Here is a 15,103-nt window from a genome sequence, read left to right as displayed (position 1 = left end):
AAAACAGAGAGAGAGAGAGACACAGAGAGAGAGAGAGAGAGAGAGAGAGAGAGAGAGAGAGAGAGAGAGAGCAAGACAGAGAGAGAGAGAGGTTTTGTTTTGTGAATTCATATTTAACGTTTGACCATCAAAACCAGCCTTCACGTGTTCTAAGGAACAGGTCTACTGGATACATGCTCCAGTGAAAATATAACACAGCTAAATTCGATCTGAAAAACAAAAAACAAAAGCAAGACTGTTTCAACTGTTTCATTTTACTATGCCAATTTTTTAAGATTGTACCGCTCAAGTGATGCATAGGTTTCTCTGGAGCGTCAGCTTAGTAAATCTGTCATCCGTACATAATAAAGACATTCAACAGTATGGGGTGTTTCAAAATCCCTGCAGAATCAGCAGTTTCTACACCACCAGCAATCGCACCTCCTGGACAGGACCTGCGTGTCTGGCACGTCTTGTCACTCCCTCACTCTAATTCCAAGCATACTGAACTCGCTCGATAAACAGCCCGAGTGAGGAAGTGCAGACCCTCCCTCAACCCGCATGCCTGCTAGAGAAGGTTTCACTCAGATCCAGTATTGCTAGAGATTCACTGCTCCCCCGATCATCGCGAGGGATTACTTCAAAGTTAAGAAAACTTACTTAAATTAAAATCTGAACTAAAACAGAGGTCCCCCCATATAATAAAAATACTAGAACAGCAGCCAGTTTTACATGCAGTACAATAACACATAAATGTGCCACTGTGATTTCCATTTGAATGTCACAGTACTGATGGGGAAGTGGGTTAAAGATCACAGCTCTTCACAGAACTCCCCAGATCCCATTGAGTTCAGTGTGCTCTACGCCACGCCCACACTTCAATCAGGAAAGCCGCTCCAGATTCAGAGTATGCAGGCTTGGCATCGTCAATATCCTCAGCATTTCAGATGGCAACAGAGCTCGAAATGACACTCTGTGTACCGTACTGGGGAGGCCCTCGTAAACATTACAGTCACTGACAGCTGCAGAGCAATACAAATCCATTGCATTTAACAACCACATGAATCAGAATCATCCCTACGGGGGGAGGGACCGGGAAATCTCTCTATTCCTAGATTTGAATATTCTGGACTACTGCTTGCAAAAGGGTACGTATGGCAGGCATTAAACTCGCATTTTAAATACTACGTTCCAAACTGTCTGAATGATAAATAAACACTGAACTCTTGTGATATATCCCTCTTCATCAAACTGGGACTATTGTTTTATATTCTTTTATTAAACTTGTTCAAATTAAAATTACAACATACATCCACCAGAGGTAGTCTGTGCTGTTTTAGTGTTGTAACATTTTAGCAGAGGACGTGAATACAAATCATAGTGTGTAGGGTTTTGTTTTTTTTTCAGCACAAAGAATCTAAGCGATGATATTTACTTATTGTAAACACACCAGAGGCTTTTGTCTCTTTAGATTGAAACCACAAAAGAAAACAAAAACTACTCTGTTTGTGATTTCAGGACAATGGCAAAAACATTTAGAAAGTGGACTGTATCCCACATTGTACGCCACAGACAGGGTGCACTTCCCAAAACAAACAAAAAAACAAGAGAAACTCAACTGAAGTGGGAAGTAGCTTATACAAACCACTAAATCAATAAATCAGGATTTTGAAAAGTAGCCTTTTGCTTTAAGATTGGAGTTCCTGATTGTAACCAATGGTTCTGTATGAAGGGACACTGGCAGAACAATGGTGAGCACTCTCACGGTGACATCACAATAGTACCAGAGTCACTGGTCCGTGTGTTCCATTGTGTTGCCATGGCGGGTCAGGCTGTGTGGAGCAGCGGAGACAGTATGAAGTTTAGCAGAATGAAAATCAATGTCCTTACTTGCACTGGGAGTGATAGTGCTTTATGAGATTCTGTAAGAGGTCCACTCCTTTCTTTGTCTTGATCTCGTTCACTTTGATTAAGTACTGCAATGAAAAGAGACAATAAAGAATAGAGTGTGTGTGTGTGTGTATATATATATATCTGTAGCTAATTACTAAAATAATGAGATTTCCATAGGACTCAGATTCACCTTGGATATTGAGCTGTTTGCTGTTTCTGAATGTTTGCTGTTTCTCTCTCTCTATACTGTATGTATACACACACGCTAAATTAAAAAACCTCAGAAGTGTTTTGTTTGTTTTACAAAAAACGCACATTTGAGATTTCACTGGCTGAGAGCACGAACAACATGCTTTGTTGAGACATGAGGAGACATGAATCGTTTGTAGATGCACTTGTTCTTCTGCTCAGAGTGCAGGCGCGCGGATCCTGGACAGTGCAGGAGTTGAAATGCTGGATTTGCTGAAGCCTCGCTCACCTCGCACATCTGCAGCTGGAACATTCTGCGCTCTTTCTCGAGCTCCTCTGCGATCTCCCCACCGCTCACCTCGGTCCGCACCATGCCGTACTGCTTCGCCAGCTCGCGCTTCTCCTTCTCGATCTTCGTGCTGGAAAACAGCAGGGAGCTAAAACACCGTGCTGTCTGCGTTCAGCCGCACATCAAGAACGCAAGCAGCAGAGGAGCACTGTAGCACACAGCTTCAAATTTGCTGTCAGCACTTTTTACTGGCGGGGTGTCAAGTGGCGAGCGCTGACTGTTAAACTTCACATATATTATTTTGCTAAACCACCGAGAGAGGCACTGGGTTACTAGCTCAAAAAAGAAGCGAGAAAAGGGACGTAGAAGGGCGGATGTATTTTGAGTTCCCCTGGGTGTGATCTGCTCTATGCACCCTTGAGGCAGCTGTGCATTCGGCTCCATTGTGATGCACATTACTGTGTGCTTTGGAATCAATAGCTCTCTGTGCAACACGCCCTGGGCTGCCACCCCGCCCCCTTGCTTTCTAAAACCAGACCAGATCTCTGATGTGCAAGCCTACAGGGAGGAGGAGGAGAAGGAGCAAGGTGCTAATCCCCTCGCCAGCTTGTTTGCAGACAACAATCATCTCCACCGTCTCTCTAATTAAAAACACCTGCCCCGATGTTCACCACCCTGCCTTCATTAATGTTTGTGTGTGGACCTGTGTGTGTGCTAATTACAGTGCCAGATTGAAAAAAAAGGGACTGCACAATTCTGCTCCTCTCCTGACTGGGGAATTAGAGTTTCCTGTCGCCTCACCACCCTGCGAGTGTGATCAGCACTTGGACTGGGGGACCTTGGAGAAACGCAAGAGCTGCCGGTATGTTTTGTTTAGGATGTACAGTAAACTGTCAGTAAATACGAGCCACTGCCACACTGTCATGTTTGAGAGAGGAGTCTGCAGAATCAGAGCTCTTTATCAGTCATGCCTGTGGGGAGCGCAAAACGCGACAGTCATTGAAAACGTCAGGCGCAGGAAACTTACAACTTGTTTTCATAATCCTTCCACGATCTGTCAAAAGGCTTTTTCAAATCCTGGAAGAAAGGAGATAACGCTCCATTAAGGGTATAGCATGGATGTTGCCGCCTTTGCAATAAGAACAAAATAAAAATGATATAATAAAACTAAAAACGACACCACTGGCTTATCCCTACTACTAACCCCGTTTTATGAGCTCTGAGGACAGGTGGCAGGGAGATCTGCCACTCTTGAGATTAGTGAAATAGACCCCAGTGCAAGTTGTATGCAGACATCAGCCTCTTTAACTGAACAGTACAGTCTTAGTAGCTCCTGCTGAGACAAATCTATCTAATTAATTGCTGGCTCAGGGATATTCTAACAAATGCACCCACTAGTGAAGCCACAGCAGCTTCAAGACTAAATCAGGAAGCATCTTCACACTGCAGAGGCGAATGTATTTGCATTCAAGCCAGACAATTGATGACCCGTTCGCGCACGCCGATTTCCTGAATGGGTGGAACAGCTTTCTGAATGTAGGCAACATTTCATTGTGGGTTTTGTTATTAACACTATAAAAATTACACAGGCATTACTTAGTGATTTCAAATCTGATTGGTATGAAGCCATTGTTAATTAAGTAATGCATTTATGTTAAACTGTTATCGTGAACAGACGCATGGTCGAGAATAGGAATAGGTGATGAATGGTTAAGAACATAAGAACATAAGAACATAAGAACATAAGATTGTAATTGGTAATTTTTGGTGCAACTTAACAGTAGGAAAATCATATGCAATTACCTTTAAAATTTCTATTTCACTCCTGAACAGTAACCCTAGCCCTACCTCTAGTCCTATCCCAAAGCAATGGAGCTCGATTCTCTGTGATCCACTCACCCCTTTCACCTCCTTCAGATCCCCCTTGACCAGCGAATCCAGGAAGAAGTTCAGGTTGTGATACATGCTCTGTAACTGAAACAGAGTCAGGAATAAGGCTACATCTACATGGAGAGCATGTTCTACACATGTTCATCACCATGAGCTGGATGCTCACAAGTGAATATATTGCATTGTCACTGGTGTCTTTCTCTGTAGAGAAATCGAACACGGTCTGATATCAGGATGCACCGGGCAGTGACTGCAGACTCGCCAGCACACTCACAATAAATAGCACACTCACATCCTGAAATGTGTGATCCCTCAAAATCAGGGAGAGACACTCTCCATCTTCTCTATGACAGGGTGCAGGCTGGAGAAGCAGATTGGGAAAATGATCCTGTCACTGAGACGTCCAATCAGAGGACGGTTTCTATGGCAATTGGAGTCTGCTGCCAGGTTCCAAACTCTTATATTTTTTTGCATGAATATATTTAGTAGTCATGTGTAAATTGAAAAAATGGGATGCATGCATAGAATTAGAAGTCACATGAGCACTCAGAGAGGAGATGCAGATGAGAAGAGGAAGAGTTATTGGAAGGAGGGCTATACAACTGAAATGGTGGTAGTGTCTCAACAGGGGGCGCTCTCTCTGTCTCTCTTGCAGAATTCAGTCAATGCCTGTGCATGCCATGTGTTCAAATGTTCCACCCAGTCATGCTACATTGTAGTAAATTATTAATATGTGGAGTATGGCTTACTCCACTCAGAAACACAGATTAGTAAGCAATGGATCCAAGAGGACTAAAACAGCCCCCCACTCAGTAGCTTAACTGTTCAGTCCCCACACTTGCTGGAGTGCAGTGTACAGTACATGCACAAGCAGACTGCAGACAAAGGCAGCACAATACAAGCAGATTTGAAAGGGTACGAGCCTCACCTGGACACCCTCCCTCAGTCCTCATTCTTACCAGGTTTTTCATGGGGGTCAGCAGCTCTTTGGAAAACTCTGCAAACTTGTTGAAGCTTGTGGCCAGTTCCTGTTCTCCATTGTTTGTGAAATTAACCGCCAGCTTCTCCATCGACGTGATGTAGCTTTCGAGATGGGAGATGTGGTCTAAACAGAAAGCAACGGGTTTGCTGAGCTGCAGGTTTGTCTGTATCCCTGCTTCCCTGATCTTCGAAAGTGCAGCATTCCCAAGAAACAACTACTTAAACTTGAAATCAACTTTCACTTGATTTTCTCTTCAAAATCCTTCGCTTTCTTTCAAGACGTTATTATAGACGCCAATAAAAAAAAAAAAATGTATTTGAACATTGCCTGAAATCATACATACATACACATTATATATACTGTATATATATATATATATATATATATATATATATATATATATATATATATATATATATATATATATATATATATAATATATATATATATATAGACACACACATATACATAGACACACACACACATGTATAATCCACAGCAAGTGTTACGTTCATAATTTGCTGTCAAACGACACCATTGTAGTGGGTATACATTGCATGAAATATGAACGTACTTACGGACTTGACCTGAGGTATGCTTGGCTTTGCTGCTTTCGAACCTTCGACGATACAAGTAGAAGACGTCATGTCGAGATAGGCTTAGATTCCGGAGAGAGAGAGAGAGAGAGAGAGAGAGAGAGAGAGAGAGAGAGACATAAATAGCAACCCATTGAACCAAGACTAAAGACGTTTAAAAGACAATTGAGTGAGTCACAAGGATCTAGCAGTGCACCTTAATCTAGACTTGATCATGTTAAAAAAGGGTTTAAAAGAGTTTAAACTCACGATGATTATCTCTTACAATGACAAGGCAATAACCCTAAAACAAAGCAGTATGGTTCACTTTGCAGAGACCGCTGTCACTGCTCTACCACCTGCAATTGCGTATACACACTGCCAACAGAATCCAACATCTTTTACTACTCTGCGACCTCCCACAGCAGTGAATGGCATCATTTTAGGGCAGGGGTATGGACGACTCTGAGCCTTTCAGACCAGGTCTTTGATCTGACCATGCTCAGAACTCCCGGGTCAGAACTCCAGTGCTTCACTATGCTTGTTAATCATGGCGGAGAATGGCCCTCCAGGACCGGGGCTGCAATGTCTGCTGGGTCACAAGGTCACTGGGTCACAAGGTCACAACCCCCCCACCCCCACCCCACACTTATATCAATTGTGAAAACACTGTTTCTACAGTACTGTGCTTTACAGCCAAAATCTCACACACCCACCCACACACACACACACACCCACACCCACCCAGCTCAGTGTAGTCTCTGTGCTCACTCATCCCTGGGAGAAGCTCCAGCAAGAACACAGACAAGGATTACTACACTCAGAACAAGGAGTCTCAATAGTCTGACAGTGTCAGTAAATGGGCAGTCAGCTTCCAATCACCGCAAACAGAAGTGATCTTGCTCTTTCGTGGTGTAAAACTCGTAATAATTGTTTTTGTCACCTACAGTGGAAGAAGCAAATGATCAAAACCACCCAAGTAACAACCAAGTGCTGTTTGCTTTTTTTTTAGCAAGTGAAACCGGAAGCTGCAGGGACTGATCGCTGGCAGCATGCCCTGCAGTTTATTGTGCGATGAAAGATCCTTATAAGGCTATGAATTACACAGGTCTTGACAGGGTTTCACTGCATGATAAACCAGCCACAAACAGGGAAGCCCACAACCCCATCACGTGGCAGAACAGCAAACAAAGTGTCAATTACAAAAATAGCATGCTGAGCGCAATATGTTTACAGCTACAGTACATGAGCTACTGTAGCTATGCACACTATCCCAATCCCCCATTGCTTTTAAAAGTGTGTTTACAGAATGTTTTCATCTTTGCTCCAACATATCTGCACATACTGCCTGGTTCAATCAAGGAGGCTGGGAAACACGTGTGAGACTCACATTACTGAAATACACGCTACCAGCATTCATTAAACACAGCCCCACAGACGCTGCTGGTCTCTGGGCTAGGAGACCAGCTCATTGTGCCCTGGGTCCAATCCCTTTTACCAGAACACACACAGCTATCCCCTGTGATAAAACTGCATTAGGTCCAAATCTAACAGTATCAGGACCCACTATTTCAGAAATTTTCCTTTTAAGATTTCCCCATAACAAAAGCATGTGTGTCAAAAATGTATCAACTAATAACACACAGCCCAGTTTAAACTTTAAAAGAAATTGGTCAAAAGATATGAGAATCTGACTGAAGAGGACAACTGGAGATAACATATGCAAAAATATCAAGTTTTCAACACCTTGCTCAAGACATTCAGTCCCCACACTCTCTTGTGTTTGTTTTGCAAGAGATGTTTTTTTTTTTTGGTCAGTCAACAGCCTCCCCAAAAACATCAATAACCGGATTGATCAGGGCACACTGCGGAGTAAGTCTGCCCTGATCAATTTTCTGAGGATGCCCTTCCATTGCAAATGAGACGTGATGTTTACAGCAACCCAGCTTAGAGTTTACAGAACTCATCTCCTGAGGATCAGTGTGCAGTGGCTGTACTCCTGTGCCGGCAGTTAGGAAGTGGGTTTTGCAATGAATCCAAAGTGTAACACATCTCTATAAATTGTACAGTAAATGCCATGTTTAGGAGTGCCTCCTCTAGTCTCATCTTAGTCAGCTTTATAAAATCGCCCTGGACGTTCCTAGTTGGCCGACAGGACTTCCTGTGTTGATGGGGAATGAAGGAAACATGCACCAGCTTCACACTGGGAGCCCTAATCTTCCTATCTCTCCCTCAGCCACGGGTGTGTGATGTGAAATAGCAATGAGGGAAATAAAAGGAAATCCCAGACAAATAAAAAGAAACATAATTCAAATCAATTAGCCATTCTGACTTCCCGGAGAATAGCTTCTTCTCTTCACAAAAGGGGATTTTTGACTCTACATACCGTTTCTGTACTCAGTGGTATTGTGTGTGTGTGTGTGTGGGTTTCTTGCAATAACAGTTGACAGTTCTCTAGTTAAGGGTTTAAATCTATTTCTAAAAGACCATTATTGACCCAGTAAAGCTGCAAACATATGTTTCTGCATTAAGACACTGCTTAAAGCCATTTCTTGCTAGTGTGCGTTCACTGTCTGTCGCACACTAGGTTTTCAAAATGCCCCAAATGATCTTTAGCACAGTTAATAAAGACACAGTGGAAGTGATACAAAAAGCATCCGGCAAACTGAACTGAACTGACAAGCTATTTCAGCAACGTGCTTGCATTTACAATCTGCAGCAGTTTTTGGGGGGTTTACGAAACTCTGGTTAGCGCTCCTTTAAAAACATACAGATGTGCTTGTCTATTGGAAAAATGACACCACGTGAAAGATGGCACCCCAGTGCCTACAATACTACCTTTAGTTTCAGATTCTTACAGCTAGAAATATGCACCGGTAACACACCCTTGCTGTTTAAAAATGAAGTCAGCCCGTGTGCTTTCTGTAGGACCAGAGGCTTCATTTCCTTGGGGACTGTCAAGGAAGCCACTCAAAGTGTGCATTTCCTGAACATCCTCTGTGCTTCCTCCAGCACCAGAGTAAAGAATGGAGAAAAGGCTTCTAAACTGGAGTCATGCAAACGTTGTAAGACGCTGCAATAAACTTCACAGCTACAGGTATCCCAAATTTAAATACAGGAGGCACCTTTGCACCAGATGTGTGCTCAATACTACAACAAGCATGGGTCTTCACTTCATCAACCTGTCCCTGTGTATTAAGACGGCATGTTATTGTGAATTTTAGTGCAGTTTTCATAATCCTGTTCCTATGGTATTAACCAGTACTGTTGCATGGTACACTCGCACTTTTACCAGGCTTTTCTCATGGGCATACTCTGCATTTACCATAGGGTCCCCATGTTTAATAATGTGCTTTATCATACCCTGTTATTCTTTACAATGCTTTACCATGCTCTATTAAACTTTGCTATGCTTTTACTAAATGGCAAACCTTTATGAGGGATCCACTTGAATTTATTGCGAGTCTGTATAACAAGAAAAGGCATCAGAAAAAAAAAAAAAATTTTAAAAACTTATTTAGCTGTGAATTCACATGAACGTTTTTCACTTTATTGACCAGGGATAGACTAATATGTATCCTTTGAAACAATACCAAAATCTTGAATACCTGATCTCTTTGGAAAGCCCATCCCATATAGGAAACCCCACGTCACCTGCTTCCAGTCACACTCCCCTTCCTCCCAACACCACACCGTGCACTGCCAGAGCTCCAGTGGAGAAAAGGATTTCAAAACATGAACAGCAATCGCAGACTTCACAGCCAATCTGTTAAAGAGACTTAAAATGTGTTTTATGTTTATGGGATTCCTTCTAAATCTTCATCGTTTCCTTTGGCTTAACTCATCTGTAGAGTACAAACACAGAACAACACGCCCCTCTCTTGGCTGCTCTTTTCACATTGGGAATAAAAGTTTGCAAGACTAAGAGAATACTGTGTTTCTAAAGTGACAACGGCATTGAATTGCTGCGCTGTTGGTACAGTACTTTTCAGATTTGACATTTTAAGATTCAGTTTTCCAAGACGTGAATTTCCCTTTTGCCTCTTTGAACCCAAGATGCTTGCCCTTCCACATGGAAACTCTTCACGGAACAGGAGGCCTGGTCGTTGCGTTTGCCTGCAGACTTCTGGCTGCCCTCCTGCAAGACAAGAACCTCTGGCCTGTCTTTCCATTCTCCTGCAGCAGTGTCCCTTGCCAAACTGTCAGAGGCAATACAATGGTTCTGTACCAGAGGTGAGGCAATGAAGCATTGACACACAGGCAGAGATAAAGATGAGAACACTCAATACCACAATGGTATCATCTTCATATTCTGATATACAGTACTGCACCAATGGTACCAGAAGTGCATGGCCCATATACATTATAGAGCCATGGTAGCTTATCATTAGCAATGTGTTACCATATACTGCGCAGTAGGGATTGCTTTGCAATAACTGTTCCTAATCCACTGTGTTGCCATTGCTGTGGTTTGCTAACGGTTCTGCAAGGGTTACTGCATGCACCTGTGTCTCTTCTCCCTGAGATAGACAGACACATATGCACGGTTCACGTTTTATACACAAATGAATCATTTTCCACTCCAGCTGGTAATCAAAGACATGAGTTTCAAGCATATCTGTTCACACTCCTCGAGGACCCTGCTGGGGAATGTTCCCACAGCTCAAACATGTGCTGTTTTTTAAATTGCATATGCATTCGCCAAAGGGCAGATACTTCATGTTTTGTTTTTTTTAATGCAACTCCATTACATAATTTAAAGGTTGTTTTTTTTTTTTTTCCCCTGGCTGTGTATCTAGATAGCCAACACTAATCAAATCAGCGTCATGTATTGTTAAACTGTAGCGTCTGCTGCGTCATTGCCAATAACAATAACCAGAACAGGGAAGCGTTCAATACAGATTAATTAAAAGATTTCAAGACAAGACATTGTTTTGTGAAATCTTACAACATGAAGGTTTCGGTAGCCTTCAAAATTGGCCTGTGATCTCCGAGTTGGGACTCATGTGAGGAATGCCATTACAAGTCGCACTCAGGAATCTAGAATCACAGGCAGCTCATCTCAGCTGTCGCATAGAATCTTGACCTTTAACCAGAGAACACAGCTCTATAAGGAACAGGGTCCCCAAGCATCACTAATGAGAATGAACAGATTTCACCTTTTAAACTTTGTCTTTCTGGTCCATGCTGAAATCAGTCTAGTAATCCAATAAAGAGAACAGTTAATCTGAGACGAACAATCCCACAATTGTGGACCTTCACAGTTTTCTTTTTGGTTTCCATGGAAACACCTTCCTGTCTTTTCTAGATAAGCTATGAAGACATCCTTTCTTCTGACACAGCACTTTTATGAACTTCTGCAAAAAAAACTCAAGGCAAGCCCTGCCCTCAGCTTTCATCTCTCAACTCCCCCGAGTGATTCAAACCAGGACGCTATGTAAACTCAGACATGCAGCCGCTTGTGGAAAGAGCAGAGGGCTTTTGAGGAGATTGAAAAATAGAAATGATTGTTTGAGTAAAGTCAGAAGCCCGGAAAGTGATAGAATCGGATACCGTGCATGGAAATCTGAATGAGCAGTGTGCCTGAACCTCGGGGGGGCGTATGCTGTTTAAGAAAGGGGTCGGTTTATTCCACGTGCATCTGTCATTCACTCGCTTTAATAAAATGAGGTTCTTCACCAGTTCTCAAGAGCAGGTTTCACACCGTTAGGAAATTATAAATACAACGTTCTGAAGTTACAAATACCTCAAGCCTTTCTTTTGGTTTTCCATCCCCCCGCCCACTCAGAACATTTTCAACAATAGCAAAATAAACAGGTATTAGGGCCAGGTAACCATATCTCGTCTGTAAGGCATAAATGCTACTCCCATCACAAACAGGTAAAAGAAGCACAGTGCCTAACGCAGGAGTGCAATGAATGCTTGTTTAAATTGAAATGCATGCAGGTTGCACTTGCATTAACCTTTCCATGGAAAACACTCAACACTAAAAGCAGCCACTGCATTACAAGAGGGCAAAAAGAGTTTGCATTGCACTCAACTCGTTTAGAATTAAACACAGACTCACCTTCAAAGTGACTATTGCTATCTTTCAATCTTTAATGTGGTTTATACAGATTCATTCCCAGAAGGGGAATGTGTGATCATATTGTGGACCGCTGCTTCTGCTTCTCCATGCAAGAGCTCCAGGGCAGAGAATAATATCTGTCTTCCTGTTAGTGTACAGTCTGAGGGGATCGCCTGCAGAGCTGTGGCGTTTAACTGGCTTGATGTGAACTCTAACAAAAGCAAAGGCTAAGTACGGGGCTCGGATTCACAAAGAGAAGCCTTCAGCACGTCAGCATCAGAACAAGAAACGAAAATGAGACGTTACTGCGAAGATGGGCGGGGAATAAGGGGTCACTGGACTACTCCATTCTTACAAAGGGGGACAACACCCATTAACTACTTGAGACAATGAATTTAAGATGCTGAAACGTTTGCCATTGAATTGAAGTTTCTTTTGTCATTTCTAAATTCAGTGTTTAACAGAGATGAACGATCATTGAATTGAAGGCGTAGTTTAACTATGGGTCGTTCATTTTTTAAAGAATGGTTCACACTGTGAAGTAAAAAGCTTTGAGAAACGAAACCCCTCCACATTCTTGAGTGATCATTACATGTGCAGTGACTGTCCAGGATTACAGTACATGGCTGGAGCTAACGAGAGGGTGAGAGAGTCAAGTAGTACCTCTTAGTATTCTGGACCTCATGCTGTTCAGACTGTCTGTAAATTAACAGGAAGCTAGTCCTAGCATCTAAAAGAAGGGTATAAAGCCTAGCCTTGAATGCAAAGCTCTAGAGAAATCAACAGCCTATAGACTAATGGTACAAACATGTCATGATACACTCTCTAGAGTACAGCGACAGTAGACAGTAGGCTATGAGCCCGGAAGCAGCACACAGTTCAGTCCCAAATCTTTGAAATGCAAATAAAGGAATCAAAATGTAAAACATGGTTATTTAAAAAAGGCGCTGTGGAAAGCAATTTAAAAAAACACAATGGTAAGCGTGGCAGACACTCGAGCCGGTGAAAGCATGGCAGACAGTGGAGCCGGTGAAAGCATGGCAGACAGTGGAGCCAGTGAAAGCATGGCAGACACTCACTCAATAAAAGATGAGTTTACAATGTGCAATTCACTTCTGATAGCTTAGAGTGATGAGCTCTTCGAACACACTTCCTGGAGAACTCGCTTTTATGGGTTTTTTATGTTATTTATTATTAATATTCTTGTTTTTGTATAGTCTCACGTCAATCCACAGATTCTTTTTTTATCCAGAATCTTTGTTTGCTGAAGATCCTGGATATCAAACTGGAAGACTATCTAGCTATAATAAAAAATAAAAATAAAAACTAGAACTGAACCACAATATGAATCTTATTTTACATTTCAAATAAATGACCAAGCAGTATGGTTTGTTTTTGTATTGCCTCTATAAGCCAACAGCATGTGCCATAGGTGATGGTACTGTACCAGCCTTGTCCTGTGAAGCACTGCCTAGTCTGACAAGCAGGTAAGGTGGTTCGTAATAAGAAAAAATGTCTAAGAAAATGAACTCAAAATGGCAGACCGCTCTCGTAGTATAGAAAAGATAACCCCACTGAAAAACAGTAAAATACAAATCAAAACAAATGGGCAAAGTATGACAGCTTAGCAATGCAGGCAAACACCCATGAAACAATTTCACATCCTGTTAAGCAGAAGTGGTATTGCCTACTTCTGCACAATTCAGCTCATTAAGACTGCACTCACTATTAAAAAAAGGGCTTGATTCATGGCTCTTCTTAAACTGGGATCCTATTATTTTTATATGTGAGCTAATAAAAGGGCAGTGTTTCTATGGGATAACCTACCCCAGGGCCATACTTTACATGCAGGTAGCGCACGGCTAAGCGGGTTACATTTCCATTAAGCAGGACACTTCGAGAGCTTCAGGCACCGCAACACGCTGCCAACTTTCAACCCGTCAGGTTCCTGCGGTGCTTTATTTTTCAAAGAGGATCCAGGGAAGGCAGTGGAAGAGGTACAGATCGTCTCCAGGGTTGAATTTTGATTCAGCAGAGCGTGAACTCAAATTAAACAAGGCAGCCTGGATTTCCCCACATTGCTGCGCTCGCAATGCACATGCTCGATTTGGAAACGAATTTCCATTTTTAACGTTGGCAGTTGCGATGGTGCAATACGTTGCACAGAGCACAGGATAGGCTGTGTGCTGCTAAAGTCAGTGTAAAAAATGAATTAGCCAGGCACCAGCAGGACTTTCATAGCTGCTCTGTAATTCACTTGAAATATTGTAACACTTGCACCACAGGCATATCTGGAGAACTGGGTGTGTCTTTGTTGTTGATATTTTGAGCACAGCTGAGACAAAGATAAACTAGGATTAGCAGCTGAACCCTTTAATCCTTTAAGAACAGGCTTACAATGTTTCATAAAAACAATATGTGTATGGATAACTGTCTGCCCAGTAACACCGAAGCATTATATTTATTCATCTATATTATTATATTTAAAAAATGAATTTGTTAACAGCTATGCACTAGAACGCACAAAAAGCTCAACAATGTATCCTGAGCCTTTGCTCCCCCGCGGCGCCTGGATCAGCAGACAAGCGGAGCACACTGAGGCACAAAAAAGGCGGCTTGGTTCATGCCACGATGTCGAGTGACACGAACCAGCGGATTAGATCAACACACCCGATATGACAGGCATGCCAGTCGGTTTGTTCCTGTAATAGCCTCTTTGAATATGCCAACACAGCCCCACTTAATGAGCCAAAATGCATAACGACACCAATGACCCTTTTGAGAGGGTGGTCTGAACACTGCCGAGGCTGGGAAAGTATCCTTCACAACTATTACAATAAACAAAAGCACCAAAGCTTTAGTGGTTCTCATGCATGTACTTCCACCGACATCTGGATTGAGAATTAGTAGAGGCAGAGCCTAGTGCAGATGCTACTGCTCCTGCATCGGTTGAAGGTCATGGAACGCCTTTAAATTTGGTTCATCACAAACCTGCTTTTAAAAAAAAAATTAAAGCTGAGTGCAATCTATTCTGAGACTCAGCAGTGAAATTTTTACCAATTAGTTCTAGTCTGAGCTAATCAAATAGTCCATTCAGTAGCTCAGACCCCCTGATTAGAAGAGGAGGCGAGGAAGGACAGGAGAGACAGAGAGAGAGATTGTGATCCACCCATCTCCATGAGCAACACAGAAAATATCACAGTAGATGTTAGGCAGTGATAACCGTTCATAGGAGGTCA

The 15,103-nt window shown here is 42.4% G+C and overlaps 1 protein-coding gene across 3 annotated transcripts in view; it reads right to left on the bottom strand.

The window, feature by feature from the left end:
- unm_sa1614 (un-named sa1614) overlaps positions 1-12,267 on the bottom strand; it is a 41,736-nt gene extending 29,469 nt beyond the window's left edge. Inside the window, exons 1-5 of one of the 3 annotated variants that reach the window (XM_041240161.1) lie at positions 5,200-5,341; positions 4,250-4,324; positions 3,378-3,427; positions 2,351-2,480; positions 1,870-1,955 (exon numbers count right to left, since the gene is read on the bottom strand). In XM_041240161.1, coding sequence (XP_041096095.1) covers positions 1,870-1,955; positions 2,351-2,480; positions 3,378-3,427; positions 4,250-4,324; positions 5,200-5,310 — 452 coding nt within the window. In that variant the 5' untranslated portion in view covers positions 5,311-5,341. Of the gene's footprint in view, positions 1-1,869; positions 1,956-2,350; positions 2,481-3,377; positions 3,428-4,249; positions 4,325-5,199; positions 5,342-11,864 lie in introns of those variants that run through there. The other 2 variants (XM_041240159.1, XM_041240160.1) reach the window with 2 other exon arrangements.
- Positions 12,268-15,103: the final 2,836 nt, after the last annotated feature.

Source organism: Polyodon spathula, chromosome 59 (assembly GCF_017654505.1).
Source record: "Polyodon spathula isolate WHYD16114869_AA chromosome 59, ASM1765450v1, whole genome shotgun sequence".
Classification (NCBI taxonomy): domain Eukaryota; kingdom Metazoa; phylum Chordata; class Actinopteri; order Acipenseriformes; family Polyodontidae; genus Polyodon; species Polyodon spathula.
This window is presented reverse-complemented; position numbering and strand designations above follow the sequence as displayed.